The 18759-nt window shown below is 39.9% G+C and overlaps 1 protein-coding gene across 6 annotated transcripts in view; it reads left to right on the forward strand.

Annotated features, from left to right (window-relative positions):
- The window catches only part of DGKB (diacylglycerol kinase beta), a 301695-nt gene that overhangs the window by 83815 nt on the left and 199121 nt on the right, over positions 1-18759 (forward strand). For all 6 annotated transcript variants that reach the window (XM_081164533.1, XM_081164535.1, XM_081164532.1 and 3 more), the window contains 6 exons: positions 4509-4585; positions 5625-5645; positions 9868-10021; positions 12852-12989; positions 15880-15929; positions 16871-16945. In XM_081164533.1, coding sequence (XP_081020659.1) covers positions 4509-4585; positions 5625-5645; positions 9868-10021; positions 12852-12989; positions 15880-15929; positions 16871-16945 — 515 coding nt within the window. The remainder of the gene's footprint in view (positions 1-4508; positions 4586-5624; positions 5646-9867; positions 10022-12851; positions 12990-15879; positions 15930-16870; positions 16946-18759) is intronic.

Genomic DNA, 18759 nt, shown 5'->3' on the forward strand with positions numbered 1-18759 from the left:
CATAACAATTTTTTTGTAAGTAAATATATGTATATATAGAGAGAAATTATTCAGCTGTGTGTGTGTTCGTGTGTGTCTGTTTGTACTTGGTTTTTGAACAGCTTAGTTCTCCAATGTTTTGGCTCCCGAATGCCGCAAACCCGGAAGTGACTGTTCCGGTTTGTGAACTATTTTTGGAAGCCGAACGTCCGACAGGGCTTCCACAGCTTCCGATTGGCTACAGGAACTTCCTGCAGCCAATCAGAAGCCACACTTTGGTTTCTGAACATTTTGGAAGTTGAACGGACTTCTGGAACTGATTCTGTTCGACTTCCAAAGTACAACTGTGTTTATATATATATTCTGCCTTGACAATAGACTCTTGAATGCAGAAAGGTTCTCATTACTGGGAACTCTTCCAAAACTCGGTATCAATTAATGAAAGGCCTCTGAAAACTAATGATAGAGGCCCAGATCTGTTTTCCATGCCTACATTTCAGTTAGGTAGTTGTTTCACTGCAAGTGGCCCTGATCCGGTGATGATTGGCCCTCCTTGAGCTCAAGCGGCTATGTGCTCAGTCTGAAAATGATATATAGAGTAGCTCATGCATTTATACCTTTGTGCTTTTCCAAGGCGAGATAAAAAGAAATCTTAAATTTTCTACGATCTCTCTGCTGCCTGTTTAAAGTTTTCAATAAAACCACCAGCTACCATACTAGGGGCCAGGATATTTTGTACTCTGGCAAGTATGGCCAGAGGCTAGATGACTGTGTATCCAGAGGCTTTGCAGCTTAATCTGAAGCAGAAGGAAAGAAAATCTGGAGTAGATTTTCTTTGTTGAGAGAGAGACTGCTGAAAATAGAGTCCTGCAAGTCCGCTGGTTAGAAACCTGTGGCTAGAGGTCATATCACTGGTGTGGGTGTGTGGGTGAGAGAGCGAATGGGAATAGAATGGCAGTCTTGGGGGGAAAATAAAGAAGATTGTTCTTTGTGACAATTCAGTGCTATGGCATTGGTACTGTAGCTGCCTAGAAACCTAATGGGAGAACAGGATCTGCTGGGGTTTTAAAGTTGCAAATTTCTATCTTATGTTCAGCCTCCATGCATATGTAAATAAAACCTTACATCATAGAAATGCCATAAACCTGTCCTCTTCATTTCAAGGAAACCAATTTTGGGGTACAACCTGGAATCCCAGAATCGTCCTGATAGCTTTCTTTTTCTTTTTTCTTTTTTTAAAAAAGTGTTCTGTTTCTAAAATTTGGTTTGACTAGGATAAAGTTGGCTCTTTGACATTTTGTTCAGAACACTGGGCAAAATTTGATCCAGACTTGAAATTCAATTCAAGCCCAGCTAATGTAAATTGAAAAGAAACTGCTATTAAAGTGACTGAATGACGTATTCTAGGTACAGTATATGCAAAACCTTTTAGCTCTTTCTCACTGGAAAATTTTGAAGCTATTTTTCTCCCTTTCTCCTAACAAATTTGACATCACACTTCATTCTGATCTAACCATTGTGTTTGCAGCATATTAATTACCCTCGGAAACAAGCAAAGATATATGAAGCCAGCGCTATTTGTTTATTGCAAGCAGCCTGTTAACTCTTTTTGTATAATATAAGACATTTCTGAGATGCAACTGATATAAATCAGCCCACATCCTCTCACTTTGGGCTAGCACTTTTTATATCTTGCATCTATCCAGTTTGCTGTGTAGACATTTTCGCAAGGCATACACATAAATGAAAGTACATAATAAAAACTCTGCTTTCAGAAAATGCAATAGACAGTCTAGTTTACAGCAGAGGAAAAAACTTTCATTTTTTCATTTTTTATTAGGAAGGTTTGAGGTTCATTTTGCAATTCTTTGCTAACCTCTCCATCCCCATTCTTGTTAATTAAGTTGCTTGTAAATACAGCCATTAACTGGAAGAATTCTTATTTCTCCATTTCCTTCGGTATTTTAGAGTTCCACTTGGTGTGGGTGGGATTAGAATTCAGATTCTTAATTCAATAAATTGAAGCCATAGCAGTGGCAACTCTTTGCTCTTAAAGAGAACTTGTTGCCTTTTGTGCACTGGGGTGGGGGCATATTTTGATGGGCACTTGCTTTTTCTGTACATCCAGAAAGTACCAGCACATACATCACAGCACAATCCCAACTGTGTCTACTCAGAAGTAAGTCCCCTTGAATTCAATGAGGCTTACTCCCAGATAAAGGGCACGGTGGGGGAGGTTAGGATTGTAGCATAAATCACTTTGAAAATAATACTGGAAAATTAGATTGCAAAAAAATAAAAACAAACGTTATGCCCTCACAAAACCCCATAGGTTTGGAAACAGGATATAGGGAGTAAATTAAAAGCTACTTGATTTTTGTTCTTGTTTTATGGATACAGTGGTACCGCAAGTTACAGACACTTCAGGTTACAGACTCCACTAACCCAGAAATAGTATCTCGGGTTAAGAACTTTGCTTCAGGATGAGAACAGAAATCGCATGGCAGCAGCAGGAGGCCCCATTAGCTAAAGTGGTACCTCACGTTAAGAACAGTGTCAGGTTAAGAACGGACCTCCTAACCCGAGGTACCACTGTCACTGTAATTGATACATAAATTGTCACAATCCCTGATTTTCTGAAACTTGTACTGCCACTCAGTAAATGTGTGATGTTCACATCAACAGAATGCAAAACAATTTTAATATTAGGTGCCTTCTGGTATTGGCTACTATGTCCCCCAAAAGTTGTGAAGTCCTTGGAAGCAGCATCCTATGAAGTGCAAGGAAGGTAAAATCAGGCATTGTGTATACACAATTGTACATTTGCGTCCTTCTGGACATCCACTGCATTTGAAAACTAGATAGCATAATTTATTTAAATTCCAATGCATCATGCAGACTTACGGTGTCCATGTTTTACAAACCAGTTCTAGATTTGTAAGGTACCATTGATAGTGAATGTTTATTTTGGTTATGAGACTTCATGGTTCCATATACTGAATCAAGAATGGAGTTCATTTTTAGTTTAAATGAGCCTTCCCCAACTTGGTGGCCTTCATGTATTTTGGACTATAACAACAGCCGTGCTGGTTGAGGCTAATGGGAGTTGTAATCTATAACATCTGGAGGATAGCGGGCTGGAGAAGGCTGACCCTGATAAATTTCTTTCACACATGTAAGACACACAAAAACCCCTACTTTGACACTTTGACCTGCATTCTGTGCGCAAGTTTCCCCTAACGTGGCAAGTAGCAGCACTTTGCGTGTGCAACTTTCATTGAGACCATGGAACAGAGAGAAAATGTTCATCCCCTTTTCTCCCCCAGCGCCACAGTCTCTGGCTGAACTGCTTTTGCTATGGCTGCCATTTGCATCAGCCACTAGCCTTTGAGTATAAAATGCAAACACGTCTAAAGAACTAAGCATTGAAACTAATAATTAAAACACCAGCTGTTGCAATTTGTGTACAAGTATAAACACAAGAACACTATGAAGCAGATAACTGAGAAATATTGTAAGTCACGAAAATATTCGTTTTCTAGTACAGTATTATGATTCTAGGGCATTGTCACCAAATATTTACAAAATCTGTTCCAAACAATTCTACTCAAGACTTCTGTGATCCAGTTTACATTTTCATGTAACTCACGAATTTTAGGTTCCAGTTTACATTTTCCATCACCTATTAGTAATTATATATTGCTCTTCTTTTTAGATTATAAACTCGTTGACCTCTTGTTCTTCTAAGCTTGCTATTCCTCATTTGTGGTTCTGAAATCTTAAACGTTTCCTATAGGGTCATAATGTTAGGCTCCTTGTGATCCCCATGCCTGCTGTCCTTGCTTTTCTACCAGACATCTCTGATGAAGGATGGGACAGAGAACTGCTATTTTTTTTCTGTCTGTTCTTGGAAAAACCTATTTTTTTCTCTAGGACTTAAAAGGATTTTGCTTCAATATTGTCTGGGAATCCTTGGGTATCATTCTGTTGGTACTCACTCTATATTGTGGATAGTATTGTAGTAGTATGATTTAGGCAGCAATAAGTAGCCTTTAAATAACTGCTGGGAGAAACATTAATGTTTATAATTCAGCCTATGCAAGTGTTGTTATTCATTAATGTTTATCTAATCTTCTACCCTGGAAAAGACCCTGATGTTGGGAAAGATGGAGGGCACAAGGAGAAGGGGACGACAGAGGACGAGATGGTTGGATAGTGTCTTCAAAGCTGCAAACATGAGTCTGACCAAACTGCGGGAAGCAGTGGAAGACAGAAGTGCCTGGCGTGCTCTGGTCCATAGGGTCACAAAGAGTCGGACACGACTAAACGACTAAACAACAACAACAACAACAAATCTTCTGCCATTCTGTTGGTTTTCCTTCTGTTCATTTGGAGGATTGAAATTTTGACCATTTGTTGAAAACAGGCTTTGGTTTAGGGGTGGATGACTGATTTAAATATACTGTACTTTGTATTCCTTGTTTTGTACAAGATGAATAAATTGATGTCATCCGTCATTGTTTTTGCAGATTCTACAAAGAAAATTAAGGATGTTTTGGAAGAATTCCATGGTAATGGTGTACTAGCAAAGTACAATCCTGAAGGGGTAACTTTGTCTGTCTTTTCTAACTTTTAGATATTTGCACTAGTTGATTGAAATTAATGTTTTGCATTCTGCAGGATTACTTTTTCTGCTCTCTTTTCAATTTCTAAAGTTGCCTGACACTTTGTGCTCCAGTTGATATAAAGTTGGACTCTGGCAAATCAACAGCCCTGTGCAAAGAGCTGCAGTCGGGGTTTTGGCAGCTGGTCTCCCCCCTCTATGCATGGTTTTTGCTTTGTGAACTGAATAAACCTATGTGGATTCTGTGCCCATGATTTTGGCAAGACCATGCAGTGAGCCCACATGCATATAACTTATAGGCAGGTGGTGCCTTGCATACAGAACCTAAATGTGGCTGCGTGGCAGTTTTGAGCCATATCCTGATTGTGGTTGTGTGTGCAATATTTCATTCAATTCCTTACCTGTAAAATGGGAATGAAATCAATGGATGGTTGTGATGATGAGTGTGACATGCTGCTGAATCCCATTTAGAACCATAGAGAGAGAGATTCACCTTTGTCAAGTGAGAGAAATTGGGCAGAGTTGGGTGTAATTAGATCAGTAAAGGGAGCCTGGTCACTGGGAACACTCAGTACAAATATAGCAGTTCCTTGCACACCTACATTAAAAATGGTGGAAACAAGCAATCAGAACTTACCCGTTTGGGGTCTTGTTTCAGCTGGACCCTTCAATCATACTCCTGAAACATTAGCGATTTTCCAGACCCACACCAGACATGGTAACTTGTGCCTTCCTGGTGTGCTAATTCATATGCAAATGAAGTGACATTGCTACATGACCAAAAAAGGGGCTATCCAAAGTTTATACCATTCGTTAGTTTGTGCTAGAGCAATTTCTTTGTGCTTATTACTAACTACATATAAAGAGACTTATTATCACTTTCCACATTATTACTTTCTGATCTTCATAGTTGTAAAATGACTTTCAGCTGAAAATGCTGTTTTTTTAAGAAAAGAAATTCAGAATTGCTGGACTGTATTACTATTATTTATATATTCTTCTTTTCTTTCATGCACTCCAGAAGCAAGATATTCTTAAACAAGTAAGCACCGTTGGTGGTTTTTTGTTTGTTTATAATATATCTGGCATGTTACTGATTTTATGGAGCTTTGCAGAACTCTTGATACTTTTTTCTAGTTGCATGCACCTCTGCAAAAATGTTACAGAAAATGTAGACTATTGACTTCATGGTTACTTCACTTTCATACTGTTCCACCCCACCCGCACCGTTGTTTGTTGGGAAACTCATGAATAGATTTTCTTGCCGCTGTTTTGTGTGAAAGGTGAAGACACCCATGTTTTGTTGGACCCTGCAAAGGCAGGGGCTCCATTGTGCTGTCGTAGACATGAACTTTCCTGTTAAGATTGCACCCTTGTGGTATGTACAGAACAGCTCCTGTATTATATGGCATAAGTAAGCAACCTCCTGCTTGGCAGGGGGTTGGACTCGATGGCCCTTGTGGTCTCTTCCAACTCTATGATTCTATGATTCTATGATTCTATGATTCTATACTTATAATTGCATTCTGTGCACATTGGAATACACGTGGAGATCAGGATTGGACTGTATGTTATTTATTTTCCAAAAGAGATGGATAGAGCATTATGTATATGAACAATCAGATTTTCAGAATTCACATGAAATGCATTATCTAGTTGCCTAATTATCCTTATAAACTCCAGTCACAGAATAGCGGGAGAAGCTTAATTCATGACACTGGGTCTTATAGATATTGATGGAACTAGAGACTAGTGATTCATTGTCTTGGTCCATATTTTGTAAAACTGTGGCTTTAAGCTGGTGTGTCTGACTTGCTTTTGTCAAAGTCCTTATCTGTAGAATGAGATGTTCTTCTACCCTGTCACCTGTGAACACCCTTGTTCATAATGACCCCTTAACTTAGAAAGGTCTCTTGATAGTGAGATAGATTGGCTCCTATTTTGTGGTCCCATTTTGAGGAGTAAGGACTCAATTTAAATAGTAAAGGGACCCTTGACCATTAGGTCCAGTCAATAGAGTGTGAATGCTGAATTGTGCCTCAGAAGAGTTTGGGGGAGAGCCAATTTAAGTAGATTGGTTGAGAATCCAAATCAACCTCATTGGTTGTAGAATGGCTTAAAGGTATTAGGTCCAGTCTTGTATTAGGTCCATTCATGACCGACTCTGGGGTTGCAGTGCTCATCTTGCTTTATTGGCCGAGGGAGCCGGTGTACAGCTTCCGGGTCATGTGGCCAGCATGACTAAGCCACTTCTGGTGAAACCAGAGCAGCACACGGAAACACCGTTTACCTTCCCGGCGGAGCGGTACCTATTTATCTACTTGCACTTTGACGTGCTTTCGAAGTTACACAGCTGCAAATAAAACTTTTCAAATGTGTTGTAAAGTGAAATATACAAATGTGACACTAGATGGTGACAGTGAGCTATGCAAAATTCAATGTATTTTTTGAAACTTTTTTTTCCCAAAAAAGCATTTTCACAGTGTTTTTTATATGTGTGTAGATTCCACCTAAGAGCGTGGGAAAGAATAGACTAAGTTAGAGCAATAGAAATATATTTCTTTGTATACTGTCTTGCATGTTTTTGAACCTCCTTTGGCTATTTTCACATTGTACACCTCGAGAATGAGGAACTTTGTCCTTTGTATTTGTATACCTACTAGTCATCAGCCTCTTGGACGGAGTAGGCACATGCTTAAAAGAACTTTATAATGATGCTTCAACAAAATATATTGTGCAGCCTGAAAGTCATTGTGCATTTATCACTCTTATTGACATGCTTAATAATATTCTCTAAATTATGCTAGACATGATTTTTTGTTATGGGTGTCGTAAATGATTTCAGTATGATTCACCACCCCTCTCTTCTCATACTGTTTTCATTTATGATTATGGTGTCTGTGCTTTTGTCGGACTATGTAGGGCAAAGGCATCTTGCTTGCTTTCCCTTGCAATTAGGGAAAAGAGGTATCCCATTATTTGTAGCTGTTTGCATATAGATACTGCAATTTATTTTTAGTGTGTTTGCCATGACACACAGAGCAGGAGTGTGCGGATGTGTTTAGAGGACAGTGCGGACTAATAATTCTTACCTCACATGGTTCCCACAAGCTTGGTGACTCAGGGACATAATGAAGTGGATGACTATTCTTGACCACCACTGTAAAAATGAATAAGCTTACCTCTCCCATTAAAACTGCTCTCAGGATATTTCTTCCAAGACATCACAGATGCAGAGTCTGCTATTTCATTAGCTTTGTATTCTGGTGTTGTGTACTGCATTCTTTGCCTTCATACAAATAAGAAGTTGCTCCTTACCAGACTGGAAGAACTTGCAGTCTTAATCTAAAAGTGTGTAAAACAGATTGCTATTTTCTAATATTGTTGTTTAGAAGACCAAGGATGAAATTTGTGTGATGGAGAAGTGCTGCACCTTTAGCATCAGTACTTAATAAGTTTCCCTCCCTCCTCCTGCTACACCCACAAAAATCAGCATCAACAGTGTTGAACCATAGACAGTTAAGAGTTTGACTATTGCTGGAGTGGTGGGGTGTGTGTGTCCAGTGCTTGTCATTGGGTTGTGTGAGTCAACAGTGATGCGGGTGGTGCTGTGGTCTAAACCACTGAGCCTCTTGGGCTTGCCGATCAGAAGGTTGGCAGTTCAAATCCACACAACGAGGTGAGCTCCTGTTGCTCTGTCCCAGCTCCTGCCAACCTAGCAGTTCGAAAGCACGCCAGTGCAAATAGATAAATAGGTACCACTTTGGTGGGAAGGTAAACAATGTTTCCATGCACTCTGGTTTCTGTCATGGTGTTCCTTTGCACCAGAAGCGGTTTAGTCATGCTGGCAACATGACCCAGAAAGCTGTCTGTGGACAAACGCCAGTTCTCTTGGCCTGAAAGCAAATGAGCACCGCAACCCAGTAGTCGCCTTTGACTGGACTTAACCGTCCAGGGGTCCTTTACATTTTACCCTTTGCAACAGCAAAAAAGCTAATGCTATCCTAGGCTGCATCAGCTAAGTACAGTGTCCAGAGCAAGGGAAGTAATGATACCACTCTATTCTGCCTTGCTCAGACCACACGTGGAATACGGTTTCCAGTTCTGGGCACCACAATTTGAGAAGGATATTGACGAGCTGGAACATGTGCAGGGAAGGCAACCAAGATGATCAAGGGTCTGGAAACCAAGCCTTAGGAGGAACAGTTGAGAGAGCTGGGTATGTTTAGCCTGGAAAAGAGGAGACTGAGAGGAGATGTGCTGATAGTCTTCAAATATCTAAAGGGCTGTCACATGGGAAATGGAGCAAGCTTGTTTCCTCCTGCTCCAGATAGTAGGACTCAAACCAATGGATTCTAGTTGCAAGAAAGGAGATTCTGATTAAACATCAGGAAGAACTTTCTTTCAGTAAGAGCTGCTTGATAGTGGAACAGACTCCCTTGGGAGGTTGTGGACTCTCCTTTATTGGAAGTTTTTAAATATATGACCATCTGTCATGGATGCTTTAGTTGTGATTCCTGCATTGCAGGGTGCTGGAGTGAAACAAGTATTATCTCTGGTTTAGACATAACACTAAGGCCAGGGATCATGGTTTGTCTTGTCCTCACTAGTATGTGGAGGAAACAGACAGCTCAGATAGGTGTGTTCACTGTGAATCATTGTCTGGTTTGCTGTGACATACAAACTGGGTCAATAAGTATAAAAGAAATATAGAATTCAGTGTCTGGCAGGTTGAGAGGAGTTCCCTACCAGGACAGACTTTGCTTGTGTGCTCAAGACATCGATTCCATAAAACATATTTTGTTGCATTGTGCAAAATATGAGCAAGCCAGGGCTGAACTGATACTACCCTTGCTGGTACCTTTCCCGGGAAAATCAGAGGCTCACTATGTCAGGTTCCTACTGGAAGACCAGACAAATGCTAGCAGTGGCAAAGTTTTTATCGGTGGTTGCAAGAACAAATGAGCCCTATATTCTAAACAAAATGCTTGCTTAACCTGGAGGTAGGCTGTATGAATTGTGTATTGATTTGTAATGATTTGTTGGGTCTCTGGACCGTAATAAAGATTGATTGATTGATTGATTGAATTCAGTGTCAGTTGAAAAATGGTCATATGTGTGCACATCCCATGTGTGATAGAGGCCTTGTGCCTGCAATGATCTTTATATATTTTTTAGAAATTTATGTGCCACCTTTCAAAACAAAACATTACGTTTCATTCTAAAATACTCAGGTATAGATAATTCCCTGTCTTCTTCTACAGACAATTGACTTAGAAGGATTCAAGTTATTTATGAAGACTTTCCTGGAGGCTGACCTCCCAGAAGAATTTTGTGAGCACCTATTTACCTCATTTGGCAGCAAAATCCCTTATAGTAGTCCTATGGTAAAGAATAAGCCCCCGCTCCTTCCAGGAGGTAAGTAAATAAATAAATAGATAAAATGTGGTGTTTGACTGTCTTTGTTATTGTTATCACTGGACCTATCGTTATTGTTTTGGTTAAAGTGCTGCCTGATCGAGGATTTAATGAAAAGGCTTTAATACTCCTTAGTGACTCACATCTTTTAGGGATGACTCAGCCTTCAGCTAGTGGGAGAGGGAGAAAAACAGCAGTCACAACTTCAATTTGGGCAGAGAGGGATAAAGGGTCATGCCAGGACCTTTGCTGGAGTTAGCTGTACTGAATGTAGTCTTTAACAAATACATGTTTGAAATGTTGTAGGAGGAAAAGCCATTGTTCGGGCAACAATTTGACAGGGGAATGGTTAATACCCCCAGCTGATTCTCCAATCCAAACCACTCTTCTCAAAGCAATGTTTTCAGCGGAACCAGGACATGTAGTTCGACCCCCGAGATGCTCAGTGGACAACCTTAGGTCCAAGCTTCATAGGTGCTTCTCAGTGTTTTATTCACCTACTCTCAATATTTTTACAATCTGCCCCAATCTCCATGAGAGTTGCAAGATTCCAGAGGCTCCAGGCATGCTTACCAAGGTCTGTGTTCCCTTTGGGGACAATGAGGCACAGCGGAGACTGTGATGTCTTTATGACATATGGGTTTTATTTAGACATATATACAATCTGACCCTAGATGGCGGGATTGCAGAGCATTCACATCCTATGAGGGTCTGGCTTCCCACCTAAGGGCAGCATTGGATTCAAAGGACAGTGAAAAGCCATCCTCTGTATCTCTTCATTCCACTCTGTCTTCCCCAGTTCACATGGAGTTCTGCCCCCTCCACCTCCTCTTCCTACCTTCTAACCAACACTAGGGGCCTCCCCACAGCCTACATAGTTCAAAGTTGAAATGCTAAACCTGTGCTTTGCATCTGCCCACTAGCACACAGGAAAGAATGGGCCCCACTCCCCCTTGCCTGGCACTCTTGCCCTCTAATGGTTTCCTTGATGGGCCACCACTGGCCTTTCCAGCTAATGGGCTATCCAGCTGGCACTGACAAGTTGGCTTGGCTTGTTAGCATAACTAAATCCGGAGGGGGTTCTGTGTTTAGCAAGGTTTAATCAGAACTTGATTAGATCTGACGTTTACTACATCCAGGTTAAAAAGGTAAAGGGACCCCTGACGATTAGGTCCAGTCGCAGCCAACTCTGGGGTTGCGGCGCTCATCTCACTTTATTGGCCGAGGGAGCCGGCGTACAGCTTCTGGGTCATGTGACCAGCATGAATAAGCTGCTTCTGGTGAACCAAAGCAGCGCATTATGGGATGAATCTGGTACCCAGGAATTTAGGCGAATCTGGCCCCACACAAACTCACAACAATATTCATTAAGTACCGAAAGTTACATGGATAGTAGGCCTCTGCATTTTCTATTGAAGCACAAGGACTGGGGTGCTTCAGTATACAGCTTAGTTCTTATTTAGGGTTTTTTTCCCCCTTCCAGCACTCAATGCCCATTGAAATTACTGGGACCAGATTGTATTTGTATTACTGCCATGGCTTGTACAAGGACTTTAATTGTCTTGTTTTTGTTTGGATAATGTGCTGTTCGGGGGATTGCTGTTAATTAATATGTACTAGGTTTTGTTCCTTGCACTAAGCAAATAAATGGTGTGTTCTAAGAGGGCTTTTTGTGTCCAAATTGCCTTCAAAGACAAAAGTTGCACATTCAAGTTATACTATGCTGTTTTAAAAAATAACGGCAGGTAAGTTTACATGAAGGTGCAAATATTCTCAGTTAACCTGCGGAGCAAAGAACCAGTAGCATAGTACTGTTAATTAAAAACATTTGGACACCTAACAAAAGAAGTGAGAAACCTTTTGATTTGTTGAAATTCCTCATTAAGCTGGGTGTTAAACAAAAGTTTCTCTCTCTCTCTCTCTCTCTCTCTCTCTCTCTCTCTCTCTCTCTGTGTGTGTGTGTGTGTGTGTGTGAGTGTGTCAAACAGAGAGAGAGAGAAACAGAGAGAGAGAGAGAGATGCTTATGAGCATGGTTAAAAGCTCTAGTTTGCAGTTTTTATAATGGGGAAACCAGCCTTCTAACAGCTCTCAGTGCCCTTAACAAACCAGTTCCCAGGATTCTTTGGGAGAAGTAATGACTGTTTATCATTGTATCGATGGACTGGGGTCTTTCTGACTCTCCTCTCCATCCATCTACACTTGCTCTTAACCCTGCCTTCCAGAACTGTACCTGTCCCTTCTTAGGTGTTTAACAGCAGGTTGCTTTCAACTGATGCTTTCCACCAGGCTAAGGAGTTCAGGCATCTTTGGTGTTTGGGAGAGCTGCTATTCTCTTCCTCACATTTGTATCTGAAAAACTGGTGGGGAATAGCAGAACATAGAATACCGCATTCGTTGTACTCCCTTTTTATTATCCTAGCTGAACTTTATCCTCTTGTTCTCCAACTTCCCTCCACTCTTCTGCCACTTTCTCAGTCTCTAACAAGAAAGAAGAGCAGCTACTGAAAAGATTCCTCTGTTGCTGTTTTCCTCCCTTCTAATGGAAATGCTAATCTACCACTCCCTGGAAGCTCACTTGGGTAATGGGGGGGGGGGTGAAGGAGGCTAGAGAGGGCCCCTCCAGAGACAGGATCTGCCCAAAGGAGGCTGTGGTTCTCCATTCTAGGTTTTGCCCATCATTGGTACAAAAAATGGTGACAGGTTTCACAGATGCTACAGGGAGAAATAAGTTTTTCTGGGCAGGAAATCAAATGTGGGAAGTCATTTTTAAAAAGTTCTGTTTTATTGGTAAGCATTTTCATAAAATAAAAAATGTGAATATTATTTCAGGTTTGCGAATTACTAAAAGCATGACACCATCTCGCCCACCGCCCTCCACTTTGCACATACCAGAAGTTATCCAGTTGAAAGATATTGTTTGTTATCTTTCCCTTCTTGAAAGAGGAAGACCTGAAGACAAACTAGAATGTATGTAGTATACGTAAAGTATATCCATGCTGGTTTTGTGTATGTGTTTTAAACTCAGTTAACCAATGGCACTTGTATCTAATTGTTGCAAATTTGAGGTGTAAAAGATGTTTATGACAATTTGTTACAATCTCCATTCAAGGCTTGTTGACCCATATATGAAGATATCTATAATGTGACTACAGTGGTACCTCAGGTTACACACGCTTCAGGTTACATACGCTTCAGGTTACAGACTCTGCCACCCCAGAAATAGTGCTTAAGGTTAAGAACTTTGCTTCAGGATGAGAACAGAAATTGTGCTCTGGCGGTGCGGCAGCAGCGGGAGGCCCCATTAGCTAAAGTGGTGCTTTAGGTTAAGAACAGCTTCAGGTTATGTACGGACCTCCGGAGCGAATTAAGTACTTAACCCGAGGTACCACGGTATATAAATTGATTTTCTGAAGCTTTGCTTTCATCTTTCTGTCTTAGGTTTTATAAACTCAAGTACCTATTTATTTGGATCATCATTTGTAAATAGAGATGTTTTACTCAGAGTACACCCGTTGGACCCATTTCAGTGGGTCTACTCTGAGTAAAAGTTAATTGAATTCAATCAATTATGAAAATTCAGATGCCAGAATGTCACAAATTTCCCACTTTATAAAAAAATGTAACATCAATATTTGATCCTGGCCCATGCTCATCAATGTGATCAACTTAACATGAAAACGACATGATACATTTTCACAAACCCTGCATCAGCTGATTTTTCAGATTTTGACAATTAACATACTTAAAAGATGTTGGATTAATAAAACTGATTTCAGCTCATTTTGTAGAAAAGCTCTGAGAGGCCAGGGCCTGACCATTAGCACCTGGGCGACATCCAATGGAGGTCATATTCATAGTAGACCCATTTACAGTTGACTTAAATCCATTGGTTTCAGTGAATCTCCTCTGATTACAACTTGTTGGATATCACCCATTATCTTTTTTTTTTTAATTTTTATTGGTTTTACAAAAAAATTTTAAAACAATACAAACATATAAAAAGACATACAAACACGTATAATTTCATAGCCTTTTTTTCATAAACCTTGTTTCTCGGACTCTCCCATACCTCCCCTTTCTGCATCCCAATGTCCAAAGGATATCACCCATTATCAATGGTGGTTGAAGCTGTTTGTTTTCCAGATGATGTTTTACAGATTTGCTACCTGTAGAATGGAAATGATCCAAACTCAGTTCGAACCCAAAGATGGATCTTTGTTCCATTAGACTGCAAGTACGGCTGAGCTCATGATGTCATTTAAATGTAAAAAGCAACTCAAAGAGAGAGGTTGCCGTACCCACAAAATAAACCCATTACGCAAATCTGTGGACCAAAATTTTCAGTCTATCTAATTAAGCCCTTTGGGGTCCCGACCTTCTCCTCCTTTAAAAATCAGTAAGAGTTAAAAGTGTGTAATATTGACTGAATTGCTCTCTTTTCATTAAAATCCCAAGATCTTGAATGTTTTCAGTCTTTGATGCACTTGGTAGCAGTATGGGTTGTTAATAACATTTGCTGTGAAATTGTAGACGGTAGGCTCTATCTGCTGGAGATTCAGGTTCACTGCAAGCTGAGAGATAAGATTCCCCCCCCCCACACACACACTTGTCCTGTTTGTAAAATACATAACTTGCCTAAGGATGTCATGTGAAGCAGTTTATTTTCTGAAGATCATGCCAACTATTTCATTCATATGGATCCAACTGTATTGTGTTCTTAGTGTGATCCTTTCTGTTATATTTTATTAAAATGCGTAGTCTGCACGTACATGAATGGGAGATGGATGGATGGATTTTTAAGGCCTGGTTTGCAATGCCCTGTTGGACTACAGTTTTAAATAAACCATGGTTTAATGTGCATGAGTGCTTGCCTTCTCCCACCTGACACATTGGCTGTGCCATGCAGGGGAAGAACAAATGAAAGTTTGGCTTGTGGTGTTGTCCCAACCTAGGCTCCTGGTTTGCTTCTCTCCAAATATAACATGAGTGGCAAGCCAAGGTTTGTTTTTGCCTTATGCTACTTCTGACTTGTTTGTTTGTGGCTGCCTGTGTGGCCCAGTAGGAGTGGGAGAGAAGCAAAGCACCTGTGCATGTTAAGCCAATGTTTGCTTTGCTTTGGTTTTAACACAGAATGCAAACCGGGCCTAAGACTGGTTCACAGAAACTGCTTTCCTTCTGCACACATGGACCCCAGGCTGTCGCCTGGTTATGGATTTATGGAAATCAAAGAATGTGTGTGCTGAGCACTCTCAGATACAACTGGCCCATGAAGCCATGTGATGACGCTACAAGGAACATGGATATTGGCTATACCTGTAAATTACCCAGTTCACATGTGATCCACATAAATTTATTTTCTGTACAAAAATATGAAATATGAAATAAGCTATGAGGGGAAGTAAGATGCGTACAAGTCTCCAACATACATATGATAGGTGATTGCGATGATTGATCTAATCTGGTTTTTCAAGGGGAGGGCATAGGGTGGGGAAGGGAATTGACACTTCTAGTGAATATTTCCCAGGTTGGGCAGATTAATACTTAATATTTAAATATTGCTGAAAACGGAGTTAAAATATATGTGGTTGCCCTCATTCAGAAAAATATGATAGGTTGATTCGGGTGAAACCTTAAGTCAGGGCTGTGGAAACTGTGGTCATTCAGATGTATTGAACTACAGCTCCCTTCACATTTGCATACTGCAAATGGTGGCAGTATGTGGGAGGATGGTAAATTCTGCCATTGGTTTTAGTATAGCTTAATTCTGAGTAGGGTTCTGGTCTACTGATGACGTAAATTTAAAATATGAGCTCATTGCTTTCTTACATCATGGTTTTAATATTTTCTTTCTCCTTAGTTATGTTCCGCTTGTATGACACAGATGGGAATGGTTTCCTGGATAGCTCGGTAATTTTATTAATTCATAGCAGCATTTGTTAATGTTGTAATGTGACAGAAACAGAAAATTTGTAAGAATTTGCAGGTGTTTGTGTTAAATACGCAACAGATAGTTTCATCAAAATTGCAGCTGTAGCGTTTGATCCCGACTAAGCTGTTCCCGACTAAGCTGTTTGCACTTGTTGAGTCATAACTGATGTCAGTGGGAACTAAGTCTCACTGAACAAATCACCAAAGTGATCTCACAAAACCACTGCTTTGTGAGGAAGTTCTTTCCACTTGCTGAACAATACCTTTTAGATTTAAGCCAATGTAAGAAATCCATGTAAATGAAACAGGGATTTGTATAAGCAAGGCAAGAAAATAAACATATTTTTTTTTAAAAAAGTTTTCAAGTGGCAGCTTGGAATGAAGCACTTAAGCTGTATGTAGTTGTGCAGAAAGAAATAATTATTTGCCTCCATGACTCCACAGAGACAGCCATGTTTATTTGCACAGTTTTTCCTGAGAGCAACAGTACATGATGTTACTGTTGGTATATAAAGCTCTCAACAGCTTGAAACTAGTTTACTTGAAGGATTACCTTACCCCATATATGCTTAGATCTGTGGAACTGGCTTTTAAACAAGAAATGGATCTTTCTGTGTGGTACCATCAATACTTGCCAACCCTGCTTGATTCTGTAGTCCCTTTCTGCTTTCAGTCATGTTCCAGTACAAAAATTCTAAAATGTTATTATGTTATTTCAACAAGATGAATTAATGTTTAATACTTTTTACCAAAAAAAAACCACCCAAAAAACATTGTCAATTAAATTTTAAAATACCTGTTTAGTTTGTGTTAAAAGAATTCAGTTAACTTCATTAAATTCAAGGAGAAATCTTCATAAATTAACAAGCATTTTTGTAAGTATGTTTAACAAGGATCATGTATCTTGCTTTCATGCCTAGGAACTGGAAAACATTATCGCTCAGATGATGCACGTTGCAGAATACCTTGAATGGGATGTCACTGAACTCAGTCCAGTAAGCATTTCTTCAGGTCAATGATTTAATTAATAATGAAAGTATCTAAGGACTGTTTTGAATAATTTGATTTAAGGTTAACGTTTTGTTTGCTTGCTTATTTAGATCATTGCCCATAGCACTTGTTATATAAAAAATATGTACATAAAACTAAAACAGCAGCGGACATATTACATAATATTTATAATAAATTGTTATTTTAAAAAAGTCATTAATTGCTAATGTATGCTGTTATTAGTGTCTTACCACAACACACTTCTCCACTCAATGCCACTCATTCTCTTGACTCTTACCATGACTCCACCCAACCACCCATCTCACAAGGTTTCCTGGAACCTGCTGACATCAACCTGGTCAAGGCTTGCTTTTATGGGTAGCCACCAGGGAGATGGAGCTGCCTCAGGTTGCCCACAGCTGTTTCTCATTTAGCCACTCTAGAATGCATCACATTTAGTTTTATGAGTTTCCCATGAGGACCAAAGAATGGCAGATAGGACACCCCTCTGCTCGTAGTCCTTTCTCTGACCTCTGCTTACCTCTCCTTCTCCAGCTGCTTTACTGTTGCAGCAGAGTGGCTTGAAGTTAAACCTTTTGGCTTAATGTTGCCACAGACAGCAAAGTAACAGGAACTTAATTCGGCATCATTTATGACTGGAAAATGGCCCTGAGTGGTCAAAGCAGCAGCTTCTGCCTGCTGCTGTCATATTAAAATGGGGGTAACTTTTTGTATACTCGTGATAACATTCTTGGGTCACGGACAAAGGTTTACCCCATTTGAGCTCTTAAAATAAGATGCAAGGTATTTTTTAAACACACAAACCCTTTATCTCTGAACTTGACGAGTGCCTTCCATTGCACTTAAGTTTTAGAATATCTTGATGGAACGACTGCCTAGGGAGAAAACAAAATCCTTGCAAGGCCCGCTCAGGGAATAAGTACAGCAAGTGACTCATTAAGTGTGGCAGAGAGGATTAAGTACAGGTATATTTTTGTATGCTTTCCAGTCTGTTTCCCTAACTACACCTTTTTCATCATCAATCTTTATTACGGTCCAGAGACGCAACAAATCATTACACTACACCCTTTTTATACATTTGATAGTGAAACTGTGAAGAGCTGTGCATCAAAAGGGAAGAGGAAAATAATTATATTTAGATGTGAGTTCCTTTGTTCTATTACATAGTGATGGAGTGCAATGGTCATAGCTGTAGGGAAGAGTCCACTGGCAACTGGGTTCAGCTGAGCTAATGGAGTTGAGACCACCTCTCCTTTAGATGCAGCCTGATGGAAAGGGATTATGCCCTTGGATCCACCAGTCAGACCAGACTGATCATTTTGTAGAGATCTGGTGCTCTTAGATGACAGCAGGCAAGAACTTTCACAGAGATCTGGTGCTCTCAGATGACAGCAGGCAAGAATTTTCACAAAAGCACGCCTTAAATGTATTGAGGTTTTATCTCCCCTTTTCCTTTTTTTATGATTATAAGTAAATTAGAAGTAAATTTACTAATATAAACAAATAAGACAGCTGTCTGTTTTTCGAAGTGCTTTTTCGAAACTTCCCTCTTTGCTCGTCAGAATTTCACCGATAGAATTAAAGGAAGCTCTACTGGGAGATGAAAAAGACGCTAACATTGTTTTTGAAAATGGAGAAACAAAGCAAAGTAAATATAGGTTAAAAAGCTATACTGTTCCATATTCCAATGTAAAATTGTCTCAAGTGAGAAAAAATGTTTTAGCTTTATGTCACTTTCTATTTCCATGTATAGTAAGTGGTTCTCAGCTTTCATGGATGTCATTTTCTTTAATATTTG

This window comes from Podarcis bocagei (genome assembly GCF_964188305.1).
Source record: "Podarcis bocagei genome assembly, chromosome: 12".
NCBI lineage: Eukaryota > Metazoa > Chordata > Lepidosauria > Squamata > Lacertidae > Podarcis > Podarcis bocagei.